General features: G+C 53.7%; 1 protein-coding gene across 1 annotated transcript in view; it reads left to right on the forward strand.

The window, feature by feature from the left end:
• SHC3 (SHC adaptor protein 3) overlaps positions 1–24,022 on the forward strand; it is a 134,456-nt gene that overhangs the window by 71,913 nt on the left and 38,521 nt on the right. The window contains exons 3-6 of the mRNA XM_074355512.1: positions 6,784–6,847; positions 9,026–9,145; positions 12,356–12,409; positions 18,550–18,601. Coding sequence (XP_074211613.1) covers positions 6,784–6,847; positions 9,026–9,145; positions 12,356–12,409; positions 18,550–18,601 — 290 coding nt within the window. The remainder of the gene's footprint in view (positions 1–6,783; positions 6,848–9,025; positions 9,146–12,355; positions 12,410–18,549; positions 18,602–24,022) is intronic.

The following is a 24,022-nucleotide window of genomic DNA, read 5'->3' on the forward strand; positions in this document are numbered from 1 at the left end:
TTGGTGGACGGAGCTGGGAGGAAGCCACTTGCTCTAAGTGTCCCTCTGAGCGTCCCGGTCCCCTGCTCGCCCTCTCACCCTGGCTGGCAGCCCCCGGCCACGTCCCCATGCGGGTTCGGCCCTCAGACGCTGCCCGCCTGTGTCTCACGGCTTCCCCGCGGAGGTAATGAGCCGCCTTCCCGTGTGCTTGGGGAGGAAGGGAGGCCGTCCCCGCGGTGAGAGCCAGCCGTCTGCGGCCCCTCGTCGGCGTCACCCGCCACGATCAGGCAGGCCTGCAGGCGACCTCCAGGTGACCCTCTTCTCTTCTCTTTTTTGAATTGACGTTTGGTTGATTCGCGATACTGCGTGAGTTTCTGGCGGGCAGCACGGTGAGTCAGTTGCACACATTCCCTGGGCTCTGCACTGGGTCCTTGTTGTCTGTGTTTTGTGCACAGTAGCGGCCTCTTTTCACCCCGGAGGTCGGGGCTGGTCCCCCTGCCCGCTGTTTCTCCGCCCGCTCTGTGTGCATCGCGCTGCTGCCGGGTTCATATCTTTTCAGTTCTGGCTCCCCGGCAGCCCTGTTTGGAAGGCCTCTGTGGTTTGTCCCTCCTCAGCGCATCTCTGAATGCTTCTTGGACCTGGGTCTGAATTCTAGATTCCTCTGCTTCTCTCTCCACGGGCCTCCGCCCCTCCGACCGCAGTCTGCCGGCTCAGCCCCGCTCCCTGCGGCAGCTCCTCGCTCCTCCTCCGTGGTGTCACGCTCCTCTGGCCCCGGTTCCAGTCCTTGTCCCCTGCTAGTCAACAGTGCACAGTGTGCTCTGGCACGCTGGCCCGTCTGCTCCAGACGATTCCACGTGGTGTTGGTCTCCAGCGCTGCCCTGTGGGTTTCGTGAACACAGACCGGCTGGCCTTCTCCGCGGTGGTCAGGGCTGTGATGGATTTGCAGGAGGATCGGGGACAGCTTCTGGGTGGGGGGTGGGGACAACCCACTGCACGTGGCCCTGGTTTCCGCCTTGGGAAGACCAGGGGACGGGTGCTTTCGTTGGGGACAGTCAAGGCTTGGTTTGAAAACGCTGAATCTGAGACGACTTTAAGACAAGGAATCGGAAATACCAATTGGATGTGGCAGTCGTCTGTAAGAGCCTGGTCCTCTGGGAGACGCTGAGGCGAGAGATAAAGACAAACGGGTCTCTTGGAGCTAGAAACAGTAAGACACCTCAGAATGGGAGCGGGTGGAGGTAACGCAGAGTCAGACTGGGCTCTGTCTTTGTTTAGCTGAGGTCCCGGGTGGGGCGTGGCTCCAGCTGTGGTGCGAGAACACCCGAGGGGGGCTTGGGAAGACAGGATGAGGTGGGAAGCTGTTTCGCTGTTGTTTGCCCAACACCCGCCCAGCAGGTATAAGGAAAGAGGCTGGGAATTACGGAGAGGATTTCTTTGGCCAGAGTCCTTGCCCTGGGATCTGTCCCCCTCATGTGGGAGGGGCCAGGCGGTCCCCCTTGCTTTAGACAGTGAGGGGCTTTGGGAAGATGGTGCACGGATCATCTAGAGTCTGGGGGGCCCAGTGGACCAGTGGACTCACACCAGTGAAACCTGAAGCAGGAGTGGGTGTGTCTGGGGAGAAGCAACCTCCTGCTGATGGCCAGGCGACGGTGCTGTGGGCAGGAGGCACCCGGATGGTCCAGGAGCCGCTGGACCCACCCCAGCAAGCTCCCTGCTGAAGACTAGGGCCGTGCCAGCAGCCACGCCGTGGGTGTGGATGCCAGGAGGGGGCAGTGTGTGGGCCAATGAAGAACAGCACGGGCACCCGACCGTCCCTGGGGGGAGCAGCCTTCAAAGAAGCAAGGAGAGTCCCCGGTGAGGGGTCGGCTGCAGACCTGGCCAGGGGCCCAGCCCCAGGGCTGGCAGTGCCGCTGAGCCCCCCGACTCTCTGTGTGCGTCCCTAAGACCCCGTCTCCAGCCCAGCCAAGGCGTCAGAAACTGCAACCAGGAGACTGGGAGACGCCTCCCTTCCTGGCCGTGGGCGGCTTGCAGCCCCAGGCGGCGTGCTAAGGGCGGGAGGAGGCCGCTGTAACTGTAAGTGGTTTCCGGGCTTTTACTGTCATGCTGGACTGGGCGTTTTTATCACTGAAAATAGGAAAGCGGAGTCAGCTGTAAGTGACTGAGGGCATCTTCTTGTCTGGAAGTGAGGGGACCAGATGTGGGGCACGGCCGGGGCTTTATCCAGGGCCAGGGAGGAGCCAGCCCCACGCCGAGTGGATTCAGACGGAGGTCGGGGCAGTAAACTCGTTCTCAGATTGCACGTCCACTGGTCCAGGTCACACAGAGGATGGAAGGGGAGGCGGGTGGAACGGCTCCCTGGGGCTCCCCACGGTTTAGAGGTGCAGTCACAGGGAAGGCAGGAGACGGACCAGGAGCGCCCGGGAGGGTGGAGGACGTCACCGGAGCGTGGGGCCAGGAAGTCAAGGAAAGGAAGTGCGTGAAGGAGGTGAGGACTACGGGGCTGCCTGTGGACTCGGTGCCGGGAGGGTATTGGCGGCTCTGCAGGGACAGCTTGTGGGGGCAGAAGTGGCCTGGAGGGAGGCGAGGAGGGGCAGGGACGTGCGGGTGGAGACGGCGCCATCAGCCGTGCTGTCGAAGGCCCGCTGTGTGGCCGCACCACGATTTGCTGAACTGGCCCCGTGATGGGCACTGACGGCTTCCCATCGGTCTGCTAAAGCCTTTGCTGCGGTCGGTGGTGGTGAACGCGGGTCTTCCGGTCTGTCTCTGAGCGTATTTGGACGATGCGTTCCCAGGAGAGCTGCCGGGTTAAAGGGCCCGCATGTCTTTCATTATCAGGGGTCTGACCAACCTGCCCCCGCGGAGGCTGGGCCGAGCCACACTCTCACTGGCGGGGGTGCCCTCCTTACAAGGCCTGCCGGGCTTAAATCTAACTGCGAAAAGCGGGGCTTAGTACGGGCTTAAGTTTGCATCCTTACCGTGAGTAAAGCTGGGCTCTTTCCGTATTTTCAAGAGACATTGTATTTCCGGTGTGAACTCTGTTCGGCTCGCCTGCCCACTTTGCATTGAGTTTTTGCTGTTTTCCTTATGGACTTACGTTAAGACAATGATTTCTTTTACTGTGAAATGTTACCGTTTTTTGTGCATGACGTTTTACTTTTAGGATACTGTGTCAAAACTTCCTTTTATGGTTTCTGTATCATTCAGAGACTAAAAAAAAAGTCTTCCTGGTTTTCTTTTAGTACTTTTATGGTTTCATTACAAACAAACTAAATTCACCTCGGATTTATTTGCATATAAGGCATAAGATGGGAACCCAGCTTAGCTTTTTCCTGGATGGTTGTGCAGATGCCACTCACTGGGTAACCCCCCTACTGCATGCAGTACCGCGTGTATTCCTGGAGGGGAGGAAAAACCTTTTTGGCTCTGCTTTTCTATGTTCCCTGGCTGGAACCCTGCGAATTAGGCTGACAGAAGACAGAGTAACAAGAGAAAAAAAAAAAAAAACCCAAACTGTTGATGAATGCATTCAGTGCATCTGCACGCAAGGCAACTCAACGAAGTGGTTAGAACTTGGGCTTATATCTTAATCAAAGAACAATAAATCTGCACAGAACTGACAAGACACAGGGAAAGACTTTGAGTTTTATGGGTGGCAAATTGCGGGAAGATAAATGCATCAGAAAACTAACGGCAGATAAGAACTGGTAGCAAGACTTGTTACGCAGATTCCTTTGGTGCATCTCTTAGTGGATGGAGGTGTCGCCAGGGATTAACTTCTGTCCTTCCTGGTAGAGAGGGGAGGGAGACGCCTTTACAAATTTGTGTCTTGCTTGTAGGCGAATCGGGGAAGTGCAGAGAGCTTTTCTTGTATCTGTTTCTCGTCAAAATGATCCTTATGCCGGGGGCACGTTTGGGGAGAGGGGTGGTATGTCTGCTTATCTGCATGTTCTAAGTGTCCCTCTTTCTGTTTCTTCATGAAATTGATTGCAATGTGTTCGTTTCACACCATCCTCCTACTAGAACATGATCAAATGGATGTAGAAATAACCCGATGTCCTATTTTTTGCTTTGTTTTGTTTTAGTCTGCAAAGCGTGTGTGTGTGTGTGTGTGTGTGTTTGGGGAGGTCAGGTGGGCAGCAATGAGATAGAGGAGGAGGGAGAAAGATGGTGCTACAGGATTTCAAAGGGTCCAGCTCTAAAGTACTCTGTTTCATTTAAAGAGCTGTTAAATGGGAAAGGTACGGCTCTAATGACGAGGATTTTAGACTGAGTTCCACTGAAGATGGTGAAATCAGGAGAAAGTGAAGTTCGGCATTCGAGGCTGGCTTCAGGTACTTTCGGATGACCCCGGAGCTGCCAAATATTCCATTTTCATATTAGCCGGACGCTGAGGTCATGGCTTGGCTTCCCAAAATGGAACAGAAGGCTACGAAGCAATCTCCATTATTAACAGCAGGGCAGCATCGCTACCTGGGACTCAAACTGGGATTAAATGGATCTACACAAAGCTGAAGAATTACTGCCAAGTGATTACTCAGGACTGCTCACCAAAAGTCCCTCTGATGGCCAGTTAGGACAGTAAGAATCGTTGTATTTAAATTAGACTTCGGAGTCCAAGTGACTGATTTCAGTCGTCGGAATATTGCCATTATTAATAGTTATGTCACATTTCTATTTCAAACAGAGCTGGGTGCCGCCCACCTGGCTGAGATGAGCACGCACACACACACAGGTTATCCTATGAGCACCCGAAACAAATTCACGCCAGTGATGGAGGGAGTGCATTTTTCCGAAAAGCAGCTCGGTTTGCACAGCTCTCGGGGATTCTGAAGGCTGGCTCACAGCAGGGATGCGTCGCACTTTCCTGAGCCCGGGCGCTCTGAGAAATTTCTAGAATTTCTTACATTTGTGAGTTTTGAGGCCAAAAGATTGAGTCTCTGTACGTGCCCCGAGACGCTTGGGAGGGTGTGTTTGACAGACCGTGTTTATTATTTGCAGCGTTTTCTCCACAGTCCTGTTCCTAATGCTCATTGGTCGTTTCCGCCTCCATCTCCCAAAGCATCACGTAAGTGGCCAGGCCGCTGCCCCAGCTTCGTGGCCGAGTTAGGTTAGACGTTGGATGGTGTGTAACCTGTGTGATTAGTCAGACATCTGACATTTCCTTTCTGAAAGCTGTCATCCAAGACTGATTTTTTCTCTCTTGTCTTCCGTGTCGGTGGACGGGAAAAGAAATCTGACGCTTATTAAGCATATTTAAGGAAAGACTTAACGGGAAACTTTCCACTGGAATAATGTCTCCCCAGCCTCCTGGGACTATCAGAGCGTTAGTTGCTCTGCTCAGCTACATGTATCACCTAATGTAACAAGCACGGTGCAGACATGCGTCAAAATCAAAAAGATTAAACAGATAAAATACAGATAATTTTTACGCACGTTTCTCAGAGAGACAACTTGGCCCTCTTCAATAAGGAGTTTACTTTTAGAAAACACTTCGGGAGATCATTTTGATAGAACCCCCGGTGGAATGTGATTATAAAATAAATGACGAAGCATAAACATCAAAGACAGTTGCTGCTTTTACATAGGCGTTTTCTGGGTCACGGCGATTCAGAGCCTGCAGTTTCTACGGACTCAGAACTCTTGAAATGGTGCTTCTTGTCCCCCCCCGCACACTGAGTTGAGCGGCAGATGTGAAACTTGGCTGAACAGCCTCGCCCAGTGTGACAAGGCCACATTGTGTCGCGATGACAGTGCATCTCCTAGATGACAGAGGATAATTGCAAGGAGCGTTCAGCTGAGAAAGTTTGTGGAGTGTTTCTGAGGACCCGCCATCTTCTTTATCACTCAGTGCATCTCCAAATTCCGATTTATTTTTTTTGCCCTGTTCTTATACTGTCTTGTCCTTCCCCCAGTGGGAGCTGAGACATTCACCCAGCTCCCGTCTGGGTTCCTGACTTCGGAGCCACGTCTGCCATATCACCCGAGTCACAGAGCTGAGCTCCATTCGCTTTCAGGCACCTGCCCTCCCCACGCCCTCCCCAGCCCCCAGCATCCGGGCTGGACGGCCTCCCACTGCTCCCAGCTCTCCTGCGCGGAGCAGACCTGCGGGTCGGACCCTCTGCAGCCGGTCCTCCTGCCCGGCCCCCTCAGTACCGAGGACGCTCCGGCCTCCTTCCTCAGCGCAGAGCCTCGCTTCTGGCTCATCTGCACACCCGTGGAGTCCCTCTCCTCCTGACTGTGTGATATTTACCACGCGCAGAAGCTGCGAGTAACGCTCAGAGGAGCAGATTTCTCTTAATTACCTTCTGACTCACTTCAGAGGATCTTGGTCACTAGCAGGGGTTGACTCAGCGTTTCAGGGTCCTGATTTAAAAAAAAAGGGGGAGAGTACGGGGGGCAATTAGATTTATTTATTTATTTAATTTTTATTTAAGAATTTTTTCTGAGCGGAGGTAATCAGGTTTATTTATTCATTTTTAATTTAATGGAGGCACTAGGGATTGAACCCATGACCTCGCTGCACGACAAGCATGCACTCTACCACTGAGCCATCCCCTCCCCACGGGGGGCTGGCTTTTTAAGATGGCACCTTAACCAAACGTTTAAAAAAAAAAGTGTGGCACTGATAATGCCACAGCATCAGGGCACAACCACAGCAGTGGGAAGAACCAGGCTGCTGCCAGTCCGAGGGGCTGAGACGAGCTGTTTGCGTCTTGCTTAGCTTTGTTTTGGGCACGTGTGGCGTGTCCGGGGTATGTCACCCTGACCGCTGTGACGAAACCGGTCTCTTCCTGTCTTCCTCAGAGAAGCCATCAGCCGGGTCTGCGAAGCCGTGCCCGGGGCCAAGGGAGCCTTCAGGAGGAGAAAGGTACGGCCCTCGCAGCCCCGCGTCTGTCGGTGTCTGTGCTGTCTGCGCTCCGCCACCGCTCAGCTCCTCGAGTCACACACAGTCGTTCAGTTCCCTGTCTCCATGGCCTGGCTCCTGTCACTTTTTTTTTTTTGCTGGGTGACAGGGAACCAAGAGACATCCCTTAGTTTAAAGGGGGTGACTCACAGTGGCTGAGTCTCTTTCAAAAACAGAAAGAGCTTCGATCCCCTCTTGGCCACGAGGCCGACGAGGACCGTCAGCTGTCAAGGCCAGCCCCAGGTAAGCTCCCTGGGCCGAAACCTAAAGGCAGGCAAAGCAGGGCCAGGCGTTCTTCTCTGCCTGAAGTGCATTAATTCACTTCCTTAGAACCACTCTTTGTGGTAGACGCCCTCAGTGGTAAAAGTTTAACAACAGGCTCTTGGGGCTGGCGGTGGAGACAGAGAAGCTCAAAATCTGCCATGGTTGCCGTTTTCTGGGGCGTAACATCTCCGACTGTGGTCGATTTCCAGCTTTAACAGGACATCCCTAAAATGGAGTTGGGAGGAAACATGCTGTAGGAAGTGATGAGTTTTGAGTATTTATTGTTCATTTTTAAAAAATGTAATTGGTTTAATTGTAAGTTTACATAAATTAAATTTTAATGGCAGCAGTTTTTAATGGTCGGCTCATCAAACTCCTAAAAATTTAATAACTGTTTCTCATTAGTTGGAACAAGCCAGCTCCAGAACGCCATCGGATAGCCCCATTTTACAGATGATGAAAACTGAGGCACAGAGATGAGACCCCCACAGGATAACAAGGTGACGGTGCTGAGCTCGAGCTCAGGCTGCCTGGCCCCACGGGCCCCACATTCCAGCCCTGGATTCAGCCTCTTCATCCAGGAGGTGGTTGGACCAGAAGAAAAAAATTGGATTAACAGAAAGCTCAGAAACACCCTTTCCTTAAGCATCTTAGTAAATATATAATTAAATACCCACCGTCTCGACTTTTCTAAGCCTGGACCGAATGGCGGGGACTGTGTCCCTGTATCTCCGGGTCTGTCCTGAGCCTGAGGTTTGGAGGCAAAGGGCGTGGTTGCCTCTGCTGCTCCCAGGGCTGCAGGTCAGCTCATGTCTTCATAGCCTGGGGACACCTGTGAACCCACAGAGCAACGGGGTTTCAGGCAGAGAGTTTTGGACGAAGGCTCTGGCGAGCTGGCTTGCGTTCTTGTCAACCCACAGGGGACACAGAGAACCAGGGCCACGGGAACTAGGAGGGCGTCTGAGAACAGAGACAGGGAACCTCCTCTTTCATAGCCACGTGGCGCCCGACAAGCGAGTCCCAGGCTTCCTTCACGGTCCCCCGGGTGGAGGTGGTGGAAGCAATGGCAGTTTCGGGGCTCCACCACTGGTGTGCTTAACCAGAACCTCCGGGGCGGGGAGATTTTTACACAGTGCCTTACACAGCGCCTGCCTGGTTAAGAGCTGGTGTTAACCGGCATCTCAAAAGAAGGCATGTTCTAACCCGAAAGGGAAGGGTGGGGCAGCCTGCCGGTCCCGGTGCCAAGGACCGCTCTGAAGGGCTGACTGATGTACTGGTCGGAACAGAACCGAGTCTGTCTACCCTTGTGCTGGCTCCCGGCCCATCGGTTCTAATTGGACCATCTGTGGGAGCACGGGCCTGGGAGGATGTCCCGGCCAAAGGATTAGCTCTGCTCCCTTCAGCAACGAGGGTTCTCACAACTCTGCGGGCTCGCCTGCCCATCCGCCCATGAGCTGGTCCGTTTCAGCCTGGTCCTGAGTAGTTTGACTCCTGGTGGGAGGAAGCCGGCTTCTGAGACTCCAGCGCTGCGGGCCCGGCCCGTGGTGCCTTCCCGGGACTCCCGAGTGACCCGCGAGACGCATCCCAGCGTAAGCTGCTTGGAGCGTCCCCATCTCTGACCTACCCGCGAGGGTCCTCATCCCAGTGTGCACATCTCAGGTGCTTTACAGTTTGCACTTTGCGAGCTCTAGAATTCGCCTGTTAATATCAGGCCAGCCCCCACCCCCTCAGCCCAGCTCATTCCTGGCACGCTACCTTCACGTGCCCGATGAGAGAGGGTTGGAGGTGTGGCAGACGCACCGGCGTAGAGGCCCCGACAGCGCGGCCTCCCATGAACAGAAGGCTAAAATGACATTGCTGCTTGATTTCGTTTCACAGCCTCCGAGCAAAATGCTGTCCAGCATCCTGGGCAAGAGGAACCTCCAGTTCGCGGGGACGAGCATCTCCCTGACCATATCCACCGCCAGCCTGAGCCTGCGGACGCCGGACTCGAAGCAGGTCTGTGGGGCTGCCCCGCCCAGAGCCCCGGCCGGTGCCTTTCACGGGCCTCCCCCTCCAGCCTTACCGGCCCCTGCCCAGCGCGTTCGTGTAAAGCCTTCGCCAGTCTGCAAACTCCGGCCGCTTCCGAAGGTCGCCAGCGGAATTTAGTCTCTTGAATTCTGCTCTCACTTATTACCTTTTTTGGGTTTTTTTGAGGAGAAGGCATGAAATCACCAGTTTACTTACAACGTAAGAAGCGGTGTTTGTGTGCGCACATGTCTCCTCTCGGTGCCCTTGCCCCATTTTGTTTTCTTTCACATGATCTTCTGTTGGTTTTACAGCCCACGTTTTATTTTCACATTTAGCATCTTCGAGATGGTGGCATGCTGCGGTTTGAGTGGCAGACTTTTTTATTTTTTAGCGGGTCAGAATTTGGGGGCCTCGCACGGTTGGTCGAGTCGTAGGGTTGGCATGACGTGGTGCACCCGCGGCACGTGCAGCGTGGCGGGGTGCCTGGCTGACGGAGGTGGCCCGGGGACGAAGCTCGTTGAGACAGACTCTGCTAAGATGGCTGGGTTCCTCTGCACTGTCCACCTCGTAGTCTCCTTTGATTGTTAGTTCCTTCAGCTGGAAAAATGGACGTATGAGTAGCTGTTCTGGTAGCCACAGAGCAGTTCCGTTGGCCAAAGGAGGCAAAGGAGACGAAAATGCTCCTAAACCACAGAGGGGGGCTGTGGGTGGAGCCCGCCCTCACCTGCTCTGCTCACTCTGGGCCTCTGTGGCTGGCAGCGTAGGCGGGATTCAGATCCATCTACACAGCGAAGGATGGGCAATTCACAGACCTCCAGGTGACACGCTTCTCCACTCCGGCAGTGTGCTAGCAGGGACGCCCAGGGTTCCTGCACGTTGCTATGCATATTCCTGTTTATTGATTCCCATGCTCCCCAGATAAGCGAGCAGCACCCCAGCCTCGTTTAGGAGGAACAGGACGCCCCCAACCCCCTGCGTGGCCCAAGGTACTGATCCAGCCTAGACATGAGAGGCAGCGCCTGGGCTGTGTTGTGACACCGTGGGTGCCACTTCTCACTCCACTCCTTCGTCCTCACCGCCCTGACTGGTAGCCCTTGTCTTCTCTCGTCGGCCTCTCTGAGGGATGCGAGCCCAGTCGTGCAGGTGGTGGGTTGAGAACTTCCACCTGGCTCAGCCTTTCTCCGGAGCTGCCTCCGGCTCGGGGCTCGCCCGCTGCCGCGTGGTAGCTGATGAGGCTGCCCCCCACTCCCGGGCACCGCACCCACATGCCCCCGTCCACTTTTATCCCAGGGGGCCGTTGCACCTTGTTTCTAGGCATCCTCGGACCGTGGTCCTCGGTTCTGTGAGTTCTTATCTTCTAATTCCTCCTTCTAACTCACTCCCCTCCTTGGAAAAAAAAAAAAGAAAAACAATTTAAAAAAATAAAGAAGGAGAGGCCGACTCTCAGAGCAGGAAGGATGAGGCCACCCCCGTCCGGGGCCTGGGGGCTGGCTGGGGGTGTCCAGGTGGCCTCTAGGTGGGCGGGGTGAGCGCTGGGCTCAGGGGCTGGCGGAGGCCAGCTCGGGTGATGTGGGCAGAAGGTGAGGAAGGGTTGGCAGGAGCCAGCGCTCCCATCGCCCGTCCCCTCCTGTCTGGCTGAGCGACGCAAACTGCGACTGAGCCCGAGGGGGCAGCCCCTTCCCAACCCGGAGAGACAGCAGAAGGGCAGTGCTGGCTCCCCTGGGCGGCTCTCCCAGGAGCAAACAGGACGGAACACCCTCAGAGCAAGGCGCGTCCGTTAGTCAATCAGCTCTCGTTCTCTGACTCTCCTTTCCAGTCTCTGTCTTTCCCTAAAGGACACCGTACCATCGTACAGGAATGGTCGTGTTGACCAAATAGGATTTCCACTGTTTTTCTTCTTAAATCTTCGCGTTCACTTTAATTTCCAAAACCCCAGTTTTCAAGCTGCTTTAGAAGCAAAAATTAAATAAGCAAAAGAAAAAAAAATGTAAATACATAAAAATGAACGACTTCAGAAGTCATAGGTGGTCACCATTTGGGGACTTCTGTGTCCTCATTGCTCCCCGGGGAGCCCTCTACCCCTGGACGAGAGGCAAGAGTCAGAAAGCTGCGGCGGGCAGCTGTGAGGCTGAGTCAGCGGCTTCGGGCACAGGGGGCAGGGCGGGGCTCGCTTTTGGTCATTATATGCGGAGGTTTCTCTAGCTCCTGAGTAGTTTTGGAAATGCCAAGGACTGAAGCAGACATTTAAAAATATCTGATTTTATCTTATAATTCAGTGATGGTTTTGCTTTGAGTTTTACTGGAGCACGGTTGGAAAAACCTCTTGGATTCCGGCTGTGCGAATGCTGCCTGCCTGCCGGCAAGGGCCCGGGGGGGCTGTGCGAAATGAGCCCCGGGTGTGCTGGGACCGAAGCAAGAGTGCTGTTCCCGCCCCCGGAAGTTTGCTTCAGTGCCATTACGTTGTCTTTAAAAGATAAAAATAGCAGGGAGGACTTCTGTGGCTTCTCTTAAATTTAGGGCAGCTTCCAGCTTACTCAGTGTCTCCTGAAGCCCGCTGTATGCCGCAGTGTATGATGCTAGTGGAACTCTCCCATTTTAAAATGAACTCAGAACATCCTCGCTGCTTTTTAAATTGATAAGTTACCAGAGTCCCTGAGATGGCACTGATTTTCGTCTCAGATTCAGGCTTTCTAATTTATGTGCACCTGATACAAATGAGATGAAGAAAGAGATCGCCACCCTGCCCTCCACGCCGGCTATGGGGTCTGCACTGAAGACCCCATATGTCTTTGGAGACAGAAACCGCACAGTTGAAATGTTTGGGGTGAGATGTTTGCCTTCTCGAGGAGACCTGGTTGTAGACCCCCTGTCTTCTTGTCGCTGGAGATCTCTCAGCCAGCTGCTTATCCCCTCGGGGCCTCAGGCTCCCCATCTGTGAAGTGGGATTACAATATTTCCTACGTCACAGGGCTGCGGTGAGACTTACGAGAGAATTCTGGTAAAGCAGCTCGGTGAGCGGCTGACAGGTTGTGACGTTTCTTTCAAGGTAATCGATTGCTATTGCATTTATAATTGTTACTTTCATTGGGTACCAATGCTACCAATTTTCAGGGAACCTTGTCGAGTCGTTTGGTTGGTTTTCCAAGACATGGGAAGGTTAATAACAGCATATCTCGTTTCTTGTCTTGGCCTTGGCAGATCATAGCCAATCATCACATGCAGTCCATCTCCTTCGCCTCCGGGGGGGACCCGGTAAGTGCCTTCGAATTTGTTTTCTCTCTCGTCATAATTGCTGAGAAGGGGCCCTGCTTCAACAGTGTGCTTCTTAGGACCCTATGAAGACAGCTATGGGGGGCGGGCACAGCTGGGTGGCAGAGCATGTTAGCATGCATGAGGTCCTGGGTTCAATCTCCAGTACCTCCATAAAAATAATTTTTTTAAACAATTAAAAAAAAAGAAAGTTAACTGTGTCAACAATTTCCCCTTCTCAATTTCATAAGCTCTGACTCTGATTTTTTAGGGGTAACCCATGGCAAAGACCTACCATTCTATTTCATTTCATTAGTCAAAAGCTGTCAGATCCTTGAAGCACTGGCTTTCTTAAGAGGTAATGACAGTTTGGTGCAGCCACTGTGGGAAACAGTATGGAGATTCCTCAAAAGACTAGGAAAAGACTTACCATGTGACCCAGGAATCCTACTCCTGGGCATATATCCAGAAGGAGCCCTACTTCAGGATGACACCTGCACCCCAGTGTTCATAGCAGCACTATTTACAATAGCCAAGACATGGAAACAGCCTAAATGTCCGTCAACAGATGACTCGATAAAGAAGAGGTGGTATATTTATACAATGGAATACTATTCAGCCATAAAAACTGACAACATAATGCATTTGCAGCAACATGGATGTCCCTGGAGAATGTCCTTCTAAGTGAAGTAAGCCAGAAAGAGAAAGAAAAATACCATATGAGATCGCTCATATGTGGAATCTGAAAAAAAAAGAAGAAGAAGACCAATGAACTTAAATATAAAACAGAAACAGACTCACAGACATAGAATACAGACTTGTGGTTGCCAGATGGGAGCAGGTTGGGAAGGGACAGACTGGGAGTTCGAGATTTGTAGATACTGACAGGTGTATACAGAATAGTTAAACAAGTTCATACTGTACAGCGCAGGGAAATATATGCAAGATCTTGTGGCAGCTCACAGTGAAAAATAATGTGACAACGAATATATGTATGTTCATGTATAACTGAAAAATTGTGCTCTATACCAGAAATGGACACAGCATTGTAAACTGACTGTAACTCAATTAAAAAAAAAAGAGGTAATGACACAGCTCCCAGTTTCTCAAGCTGCCCGGCTGCTCATTTTGTGACTCTGCCAGCCCTGATTTGTTCCTGTTTCCTCATCAGCCCCCCCTGGGGTCCTCCGTGTTTGTATTTCAAGTCTATCTGAAGGCCATGAATTTACTTAGGCCGGCTTATTCTTAAATATTTGAAACTGGAATTTTTCTCTCCAAATTTAGCACTGTAGTCGTTTAATGGCTTGTTTTGCCAACAGGGAAGGAGTTGCAGAGACAGAGACAGAGAGAGAATAAAGGATAGACGGAGAATGTTCTATTTCTCATTGCCTTTTTTCTTTTTTCTTTTTTTATGAAGAAGGTAGAATCACAAGGCGTTTGCCCCCACGTTCGGTCAGGAAGGTACCGTAAGATGCCAGCGCTCAGTTTCAGTGTCACGAAAGGCAGGACTCAGAAGAAAATGGCTTCCTCCTCAGGCAGGGCGGTTTTTTGTTACCATTGTTGTTGTTTGCATTATTTTGTGAGATTATCAGTAGGCAATGCTCAGATTTTATGTGAAAGTTCACTGGTGCAAGGTAGCCTGAGTAATCGGTGCGTTAAGTTACTCCTCACGCCGAGGGCAGGGACCTCGTCTCTTTCTAGCCTGGGAAGGGGGCCTTTCCCACTCCCGGCGTGTATCTCATACACCATCCTCCCCACGCTCCTACCTGGGTAACCTCGTTGTGGAACTGCGGTCGGCACACTGAAAGCCAAACCCGGGAGTGGTTTGCACGGCTGGCTCCAGTCTCAGCATTTCCCAAGGACAGTATAACCATGGCGTTGAGTGCCTTCGCTCCAGGAAAGCCTGCGCCTGCCCCCTCTGCCCCCACCAGCTGCAGCCCCCAGGGGTGCACCATGCATCGCCCCAGAATGGCTCCTGCCTGAGATGCCGGCCGCAGGAAGAGGTCTGGGCGGCTCCCTGTCTCAGGCCCCTAAGCCAAAGGCACTGGCAGGGGAGGGATCTGGCCACACTGTGGACGGCTCTTTGCCCTTAAGCCTCTGCGTAAGTGTCGCGGGACGCCCAGAGCGCTGCCTAACCAGCTCACTCAGTGAGTCCCGCTGGCTTGGCCCTGTTTCATACTGAGGGTCTAGTTTTCCAAAGTCTTCTATGATGAGTTCCTCTTCTTTTCTCCTTCCCTTCCCTTCCCCCCTTCCCATCCCTTCCCTCCCCTTCCCCCCTTCCCTTCCCTCCCCTTCCCTCTCCTTCCCCTCCGTTCCCTTCCCCTCCCCTCCCCTCCCCTTCCCTTCCTTTCCTTTCCTTTCCCATCCCCCCTCCCTTCCCCTCCCCTCTCCTTCCCGTCCATTCCCTTCCCTTCCTTTACTATCTTTCTAATCTTTTAACTTCCTGCCTTCTGTTGTAAAATGAAATACATCATTGAGATGTGAACTCAGAAAGTGGGAGTCCTCCATAATCCAGCCCATCCACAGAGCATTTCTGACGATAGTGTGCAGGCGTGTGTGCAGGAGTGTATTATCATCCCCCTGTACTACACGTCTACACAGATCTACACTTATGTCTGTAACTGGATCTGATTAATTTGTAGTGAGTGTCTACTTGCTTTGCCTAATGCACTTCCTGGAACTATGGTTTCTTAAATTTGGAAGGTAACCCAGTTTCAAAAACAAAGGGCAGAAACATGGCACACCTGCGTCAGCGTCTCCTTTCAAGAGCTCGTCTCAAACCTCATCTTCACGATGACGTTATGAGTAGAGATGCAGAGATCTAGAAAGCGGAAAGCCAGCTACGCTGTCCTGTGTTAAAAGTATTTTGTTCTCCAAGATGCAGAACAGATCTGTGAACTATTTTCAGTTTTCCCCACCAGCTCTTCACTAAAAAAAGGAAACATTCAGTGACCCATGTAACTTTGAGGATTTTTTTTTCTGATACAGGAAGTATCATGACACCGGGGGACGGGAAGCCTGCTTACTTTTCATTTTAACCAATCCAAACGCATGGCGCTCTGTGCATGAATTCCCATTCCAAACTAGCTTGGAATCATTACGGATGGTAGATGCTTTAATAGAAACCAACAATTCTAGGTTCTTTTCTTGTTCTGCTGCTAAGTGTATGTCTGCTTATTGCTCTGCGCCTGAGTTTATCCAGGAAGAACGTGGTGTTGTGAAGTGTCAAGCAAGACAGACTAGAAAACGCTGTTAATTCCTACAATGAAGAAGGCACACTGCCGTCGTAATCTACGATCATTAGCAGTTTTAAAAGATCACCCAAAGGATGCTGGAATAATAGTCAGGCTCATGACATCTTGGGGAGTGAGAACAGACATGGGTAAATACAGAGCAGGCACTCGGCAGCCCCATCCTCGAAGCTTAGGGTGCTCACCGTTGACTGGGTGATGTCAGGAATGTTGTTCTGAACAACAATACACTCCCTCCCTGTGCCAGAAAAGCATCAGTATCGGCATCAGAAAAGCTGCCCCTGGCTTGGCCCTTGATCGCCTGAGCGGCAGGGACACAGCACATCTTTTGCCTGGGCCTCCTGCCCCCGCCTGGAGCCAGAGCAGAGCTTCTCGGCCTGAAGAAAGAATTTAAAAAGAAGAATTTCCCTGTATGTGCCATTGGTGTGGGGCTCATATTAATTTTGTTACCCATATATAGCTACAAAAATAAATTATGTGTAGACTCCCTATGTTTACACCTTTTATCAAACTGTAAATCCCAGACTTGGAAGTTAAGTACAAATAAATACAGTAAAGTCAGTAACACTTAAAGTAAAATTAATTTACTGCGATGAGTGAAGTTTTGCTGAAGCTACGTCTCCGCTCCCAGCGTGACTCTGGAGGTGGCCACCACGGAGCAGAAGCCTTTGGGGTCAGCATCCCCCTGCTGCCACAGGTGTGGCGTGCCTCACCCCGTCCACTCATTTCTTCTACTCAAGCAAACACGTCGGCCATACATCATGGTGTACAAGTGCGACATTAACTTGCTTCAGGTGGGGCCAAGCCATCTAGTCTGACTGTTCTTTTCTCTCTGATTCTTTAAAAACCTGGCACCCATAATGTCGGAAACCCAGCCAAAAACCTTGGCGTGGAAATTGCGTGCAGAACTTGACGGCACAGTTGTCATTTAGATGATTCTGTACGTTCTTGTGTTACCTTTTAAGATTATCCTGGAAACGAACACATAAAATTAAAAGGAAATTCTGGCGACATCTCAAACACTGGAGAATATGTCAGCCCAGCCCTAGGGTTCCCCGGATCTTGGATTGAGAAACACTAGTGCTCCCTACGGCCGCTTCCGACGTTCCCATCTGAGTCCGGGAAGAGGATCTGTGACTACCAGCTGTAATCCTCATTTTCGCCAGTGGCTTCGGATTCTGACCAGATCTTCCTTGATGAAACGACAGAAGGCCAGGTTGACGGGTTTGACTGTCCCCCACACCCTTTCTCCAGGTCAGTCTGTGAAAACATTAAATAGCAGTGGCCTGAGAAGGAAGAGGAGACAGCTGAGGCCGGCTGCGTGCTGGAGGGCGACCCCGGGGCCGTGTCACTAAGTCCTAGATTTTACTGCTCGCCGCATGACAGGCCAGAACATCAAGAGATGAGGTGTTGGGGCAAAAAAATAGCAACTTTATCCAGAAAGCCGGCAGGCCGAGGAGATGGTGGACTAGTGTCCCAAAGAACTGTCTTGCCTCAGTTAGAATTCATGCTTCTTTTTTATACTAAAAGGGGAGGGAGTGAAGTCAAACGTTGCCTGGCTCCGCAGGGGAGGGGTTCATCTCCTTCCTGCAGCCACGCGCAGGTGGGCCTGGCCAGGCCGCTTCCTGTGAGCTGAACACTCGCTACGCGGGAAGGCGGGTTCCCAGAGGCGGGCCATTCTGCACCATTTTAGCTTCTCCGCAACATCCCTTTAGTGCTTAACTCGTAGCAAACGCAGTAGATACGAAGGCGACCGTGAGAGCAGCAGACCCAGCGTGGAGTCGGACTTGCGTCTCCCTGTCGCGGCAGCAGCTGCAGGGAGCTCTGCCCCCGTGGCCTCAGTGAGCTGGGCTTCCTGGGCAGCGGTGTGCGAGACGGCCCCTTGCACCGTGCCCTCCCTGCCCTGGGCACTCGTGACCCCGGCACCCCCACCCACACTCGCGTCCCTCATCCCCCGTCCCACTGGAGGGTCTCCCGGAGCTCTGCCAGGAGAGACAGGGTCGTGTCCTCGGCCCATACAAACTGCGACAACGAGGGAGCAATGAAGGAGCTACGACAGAGGATCTCGCAGACACTGAAGACACTGGGGTCGTCAGTAACCCTGGAACCCTTCCGAGCCATCACGTCTGGGAGACGTCCACAGCGATGAGGGAGCCCTTTACTAGCTGCCGCCTCCCGAGATGCATTTGAATGTTGAAAATGTCAGCTTTGCAGGAAGTCTTTCTTTTGCTTTCAAGACTTAAGTGCATTATTGGTTCCTCCGACTTTGGAAACTAAAATCCACGTGGGTGCCTCACTGCTGAGGTCGCCACTTCCTCTGTGAGCTGAGTAGACGAGGCTGGAAGGGGACTTGCAATTCATCTGCGAGGGTGAGGCTTCTAAAGAGAGCGCATAATTCTGAAACATCTTAAAGGGACTAAATGACTACTTAACGTCATCGAATCTCACCCACCCAGGAGGGGTGTTTGCAACCAACCTTGGAACATCCGCTTGGAATTATCTCGGAGTGTGGCCCCCAGACCACCGGCAGCAGCAGCTGGAAACTTGTCAGAAACGCATGTCTGGGGGCCTGGCCTCAGACCTGTCGAATGGGAAGCCCCGGGGTGGGGCTCGGCGACCTGTGCTGTGACAAGCCCCGCGGGGATTCTGACACCAGCTCAAGCTGGAGGACGCTGCTGTAGACAGCTGGCGGCCTTGGTTCTCAGCCTCCGTTCACGTTAGAACCGTCTGGGGTGCTTCCCCGAATCCCCGATGCCCGGACCTCGCATCTAATCCAGTAAAACCAGACTATCTGGGAGTTGGGACTCAGTGTTTTAAAGCTCCTTTGTTTTATTTGGGCTGCTCTTGCTGCCGTCTTCACGAGTGATGTGACGTCTGGTTTTTCTCTCACAGGACACAACAGACTACGTTGCGTACGTCGCTAAGGACCCCGTTAACCGCAGAGGTAAGTCAGTGCGTGCCCTTTGTCACCTCGTGTGCAGCCAGGCTTGACACGGGGTGCCAGACGTCCCTCGTGATCTCAGCCCCTCCACCCGAGCGAGCCGGGGTCAGACCATGCTGTGAAGGGGGACTGAGGCCTGCAGGCAGTGAAGCGGGGCGGCGCACCGGGCCGGGTCGGGAGATGCTGAGTGTCTGTGAGCTTCAAACACACACCTGCGTCCAGACGGCTGCAGCCTGGTACCCCGACCTGCGCGCGCACTGCAGCTCCCGCTCGTGCTCTGACGGTGGCCTCGCTGACATCTGAAGACTTTACAAACCGCCTGGCCTCCTGCCCGGCTCCAGCTCCCTGTGTCCGCTGCCAAGGAGTCTCCCAGAGAAGGTTCACGCTGCCCTGCCCAGCCCGGTGTCCAAGCTCAGACACAGGCTGGCCAGGGCATCGGAAGCATCAGGTCCTTCCACCCGCATTTATTCCTAGACCCTCCACCCACATTCGCTGTCCTGATTCTTCCATCATTCACAAAACCAAAGCCCCAGCCCCTGAGACGAACAGGCCTGGGCGGGTGGCGGGCCGACTGGGGGCGCCAGCCTTGAATCCCGGGCGGCCACGAGGTGCCCCACGCTCCGACGTAGGTGAAGATGGTGGGGTGTGTGCGGCTACAAAGCAGCCCTCCCTCCATCAGCCTCGGCTCCTCTCCCCCTCCCTCCCTCTCCCCCAGGCACCAGCGGTTAAGATTTCTTAGTTTGCTTTGCAGAATTCTTGTATCTGTCCACATACACAAAAATTCTTTAAAAATTCCAATACCAATGAGATGTTAACTTTCTGTTTTCCCACCAATCCCAGGGGAGGGCCGGGGGAGAGGGCAGCCTACACCTCATCGCAGAGTTAAAAGTTGCTGAAGTAATTCTCTTATTCTTGTTTGCTCCAAGTTAACCTCAAGTAATCCTAGACTTTTTCTCGACACCTTTGATGGCTCCGAAGTCGACAACGGTTCTCAGAATGAACTATACTGTACACTCACCAGGGGAGCTTCCCCGAATCTCAGCGCCAGGCCTCAGACAGGGGCTAACCCAGCCACGGTGGTCTGTCCAGCCAGGGCTGGGAGACCAGGCCTGAGGGCTAGACCCGGAGGGGCTTAACCCCGTGCAGGCTGCCTTAGGGCCACAGGAGCGCAGAGGCTGCGACCCTGTTCCACAGGCACGAGCCGGCACTGCCTGCGGCCCGCGGCACCTTTCAAAGTCACGGAGATCAGTATCCGCTCCACATGCTCGCGGTTGCCGGACCAGCTCCCTTAGGGACCTGTGTGCGGTGCTGGTGTGAAGACAGTGTCAGACCTCTGCACTGTGGCTGGTGCTTTGGGGGCACCGCCAGTGCGGGGGTCCTTGAGATACTTGGTGGGAGATGTTCACGCCTTCCTTCCAGTTATCTGTTGCCCGTGACGAAGCTTAGCGGCTGAACAACCATCATTTTAAAAAGACATGTGATTGAGTGTCAGGGGTCCAGGCAGTGCTCAGCTGGCTCGTTCTTCTGCCCCATGTGGCGTCGGTGGCGGTCACTGAGTGCCCTTTGGCTGGCGGCCAGCCTGGTCTGGAGGATCCAGGTTGGCTTTGCCTCCACGCCTCGCACTTTGGCAGGGAGGACAAGCCGTCCGAGCCAGCAGGGTCCTCTTCCCTCGGCCGGGAGTCTCAGCGTCCCTCCTAGTGGCCCCTCCATCTGGGCCAGAGGACTTCCTGCGCAGTAGCCCTGGGCTCCAGCGATGCTCAGGTGGATGCTCCCAGCGCCCTGAAGGCCAGGCTTAGCGTCACCTCTGCCACAGTCTATTGGTCGAAGTTGTCCCAGCCGCCTCGGAGCCTGCTCCCCAACAGGGATTTGCAGCCTTCCTCATCGGTCACACAGGCAGACCACACGGCAGACCCAGCTTCCCAGGAGGCAGCGAGGGCAGGGAGGGGAGTCCTGGGTCTGGCCAGGAATAGTATCTCAGCGCATCCTTTGCCTTCATCCTGTAGGCGTCCACCCCATGATGACCCCCTTCCAGTAGGAATGGTCTCTGCCACACAGGAGTCAGATGAGCAACAGATGCTGGGAGCGAATGTTTTTAGTTGGGCCCTTAAAGATCCAGCTCCCCGCGCAGGGGCCCCCACTGATGTGACGGAGCAGGCCCTGGAGCACTGTGGTGCCCGGCTGTCAGCAGAGCGTCTCAGGATGGGCCAGCATCCTACAGAGGATGGTCAAAATCCTACAGAGATGGGTCATCAGAGACCCTCGCCATCACCGTCTGCCTTTCCCACGCTGGTTCCCGCTCACACGTTTTAGTGGATGTTTTTGGTTAGTCTAGAAGTGTGGACAGTGAGAATCTATGTTTTTCTCTCTAGTTTCAAGCATCCATGGCTTATCTAGTTAGTCTGGTGGAAGGGCCAAAGATTCCCGGGCCAAGACATTAAGCTGAGCAGTAACCACCACCCCCGTCTCGAGGGGATAAGGGTTACCAGGGAGTGAAGTTTCACGAGGTTGGTGCCTCATGGCTGGAAGGCAGGGCCTACAGGAGACCCAGCAAATTAGGCCCTGCGGATCCTAATACACCAACCATTTTGTTTTCACATTGGAATTCACACGACTCCCCAGCGACTCCCGTCCCCGGCAACCGTGTGCATCTGTTAGCTGAACGGACTGTCTGGCCCACAAAAGTAGCTGAAAGATAACGTCCTAGTGAGACATGTGGCTGCCGATACACGCAGGAGGCAGTACTTCCCATAATTTATATCCGCACAGCAGCCCCGTTTGCGGGCCCCAGGGAGCGCCCGCGCTTGCGTGGGAAGTCACATCCCGTGTGTTCAGCGCTGCGGACTGGACGGCGGGAAGGCCTGCGTGTTCAGCCTGGGCAGCTTCTAACACGGCCGGCCGTCCTCCCCCAGGACTCCTGAGGCGTGGGGGACGTGGGGGACGGGCCTGCGGGGACGCCCCGCATGGAACGCGGCCTCGAACGCGCCTTCTCCAGGCTTCTCTACCAGCGCGTGGCGTATTCAGCACTGAATTTAGGGCTACTCTGACCCTAGACAGTTGTCGGCCCCAGGAAGTGACTTTCTGGGAGTGACCTTAAAGAGCGTAAGCTCCTTAAAATAACATAGCGCCGCTCTGACTTCTCTCTCCCCTAGAAGCAAAAAACAAACAAACAACAAACAAAACCCTCGTCTGAATAACAGGCGAAAGCAATGGTTTATTTTTTTAGGCCAGGAGGTCAACGTCCGTCTAATGACACAGCGGTGGGAGCTTGACCTTCCTGTGGGCAGACGACCGGGTGGTTCCTCATGGCCGAATGCTGTCAACAGTGGGCTTTTTTGTTTTTGGTTTTGTTTTCTTTTGTTTCGCTTTTCAAACAAGCCAGGCCCTGGGCTTTAAACATCCTGTGCTGAAGACCCCCATGACCCTGCCTAGCGCGGGCCTCCGGCCGAAAGTCAGATTTAAGGATTTACCAGCCTGCTGCCCCCGCTGCTCGGAGGCCCCGAGGCCCCTCACCCTGATGAGCCTCAGAGCTACGTTTCTCCGTCCACAAAGCGTCTCATTCGTCCTGCCCACAGGACCCGATGTGAGCTCACTCCTGCGCTGCCCCCGCCCCGTTCCCTGTGATCCCCACCACCTCCACTCCAGCCCCTCTCACCTCCTGGCTCTTCTTGGAACATGTCAAGCAAGCACCTGTCTCAGGGCCTTTGCACCTACGGACCCGATGCCCATGCCGCTCTTACGCTAGCCCTTCCACGGGTCACTCCCTGATTTCCTTCCGGCTCCTTCTGGGAACTCACCTCCCAGATGGCCTTCCCTGGTCCTCCTCCTGTCACCCTGCACCACTGTCCTCCTTCATCCCTTTCACTTTAGTTAATGTCTTTATGCTTGTGCTAGATTCCTGTGACTGCTGTGAGGAATTACCACAAACCTGGTGGCTTAAGAGGACAAACGTTCTGGCGGCTAGGGGTCTGAAATCAAGGTGTCCACGGGGCCATGCTCCCTGCAAGGGTCCAGGGAAGGAGCCTTCCCGCCTCTCCGGCGTCTGGTGGCTCCAGGAGCCCTCAGCTTGTGGCTGCACCGCCCGGTCTCAGCCAGCATCTTCCCATTCCTTCCTCCTTCTATGTCTGTGTCATCTCTTCCGCCCCTTATAAGACACTTGTCATTGAACTTAGAGCCCACCCTTAGCCAGGATGAGCTCATCTTGAGGTCCTTAACCTACTGACGTCTGCAAAGATCCTTTCTCACAGGTTCAGTGGCTCAGGAGATGGACGGGTCTTTGTGTGTGTGTGGGGGGGGTGGCCACCAGGCAGCCCATTCTGATGGTGTATTTTTCCCTCTTCGTTTTCAGCGCCCACCCTCCAGACTGTAAGCTTGGTGACAGCAGGACACTGTTTTGTTTCCTGCTCTGTTCGTAGACCCTCGAGCAGGGCCTGGCGCAAAGCAGGTGCTCAATGCACGCCTTTGAGCGAGCTCTCCAGTAGTGATTTTACGCTCCTGTACAAGAGCTTTCCTAGCATTTACGTCTGAAGGACAAATCACTGTGCTTGGGGGCATCTTCGGCTTTTTAAAAAGACTTGTTTCACATTATAAAAGCCCGCAGGTGGCACAGCGGGGCTCTCCCTGCTTCACCTCTTGTTCAACGCTTGGGATTCAGTACTTTCAAATTCCCGCCAGTCCAGCGGGTGCAAAATCATCTCCTTACAGATTTAGTTTGCTGCCCTGGGGCTAGGACACATACTAAACGACTCTTAATTAATAGCACGGGAAAGGAATCTTGGAGTTCTTACCTGGCTCAAATGAAAAAATCTGGTACAATCAGGAGCTTGTGGACGTATGAAGTGAACAGACCAGGGTTGGCTGAAAAGCAGGCCTGAAGCCGGGGCCTCCACTTGTCCAGGAAGAATTCACACCGGTGGTCGGTGTTCCTTCTAAGGGGTGAGAGTCTGGCCCACCAGGAGGAAGACGGAGCGGTTGTTCTTTGGTAGGACTTTTCTCGCTGGGCAGTGGCTCCAGGTGTCTCTGAGACTCCTCAGGCCAGTCACCAGCTGGTAGAGAACGTGGCTGTGAACCTGAGCTCTTGGAGCGTCTGTGAGTCTAGACAAGAGGACAGTGGGACAGCCCGAGATGGGACCCCTTCAGGGGCTGGGCTGCCCTGGGGAGGCTGGACGGCTGTGAAGTGTGAGTTGGGGGTGTGGGAGGGTGGGAGGGGCCATGGCTTCTAAGAGGGGTGGCACAGATCCTGAGAGGTTTTCCCCCCACACCTGCAGAGCCCCCCATGGAGACAAGGCCCACCACGGGGCGGTGACCATCCCCCGAGGTGTGGAAGGAGCCACTGTGGTGGGGCACATGCGGGAGGCTCTGTTTACAGGCACTGCCGATGTGAGCCGGAGGGGCCCTCACCCCGCAAGCATGTGGAAAGGGTGCAAC

Source organism: Camelus bactrianus, chromosome 31, assembly GCF_048773025.1.
Source record: "Camelus bactrianus isolate YW-2024 breed Bactrian camel chromosome 31, ASM4877302v1, whole genome shotgun sequence".
In the NCBI taxonomy this organism is placed as follows: domain Eukaryota; kingdom Metazoa; phylum Chordata; class Mammalia; order Artiodactyla; family Camelidae; genus Camelus; species Camelus bactrianus.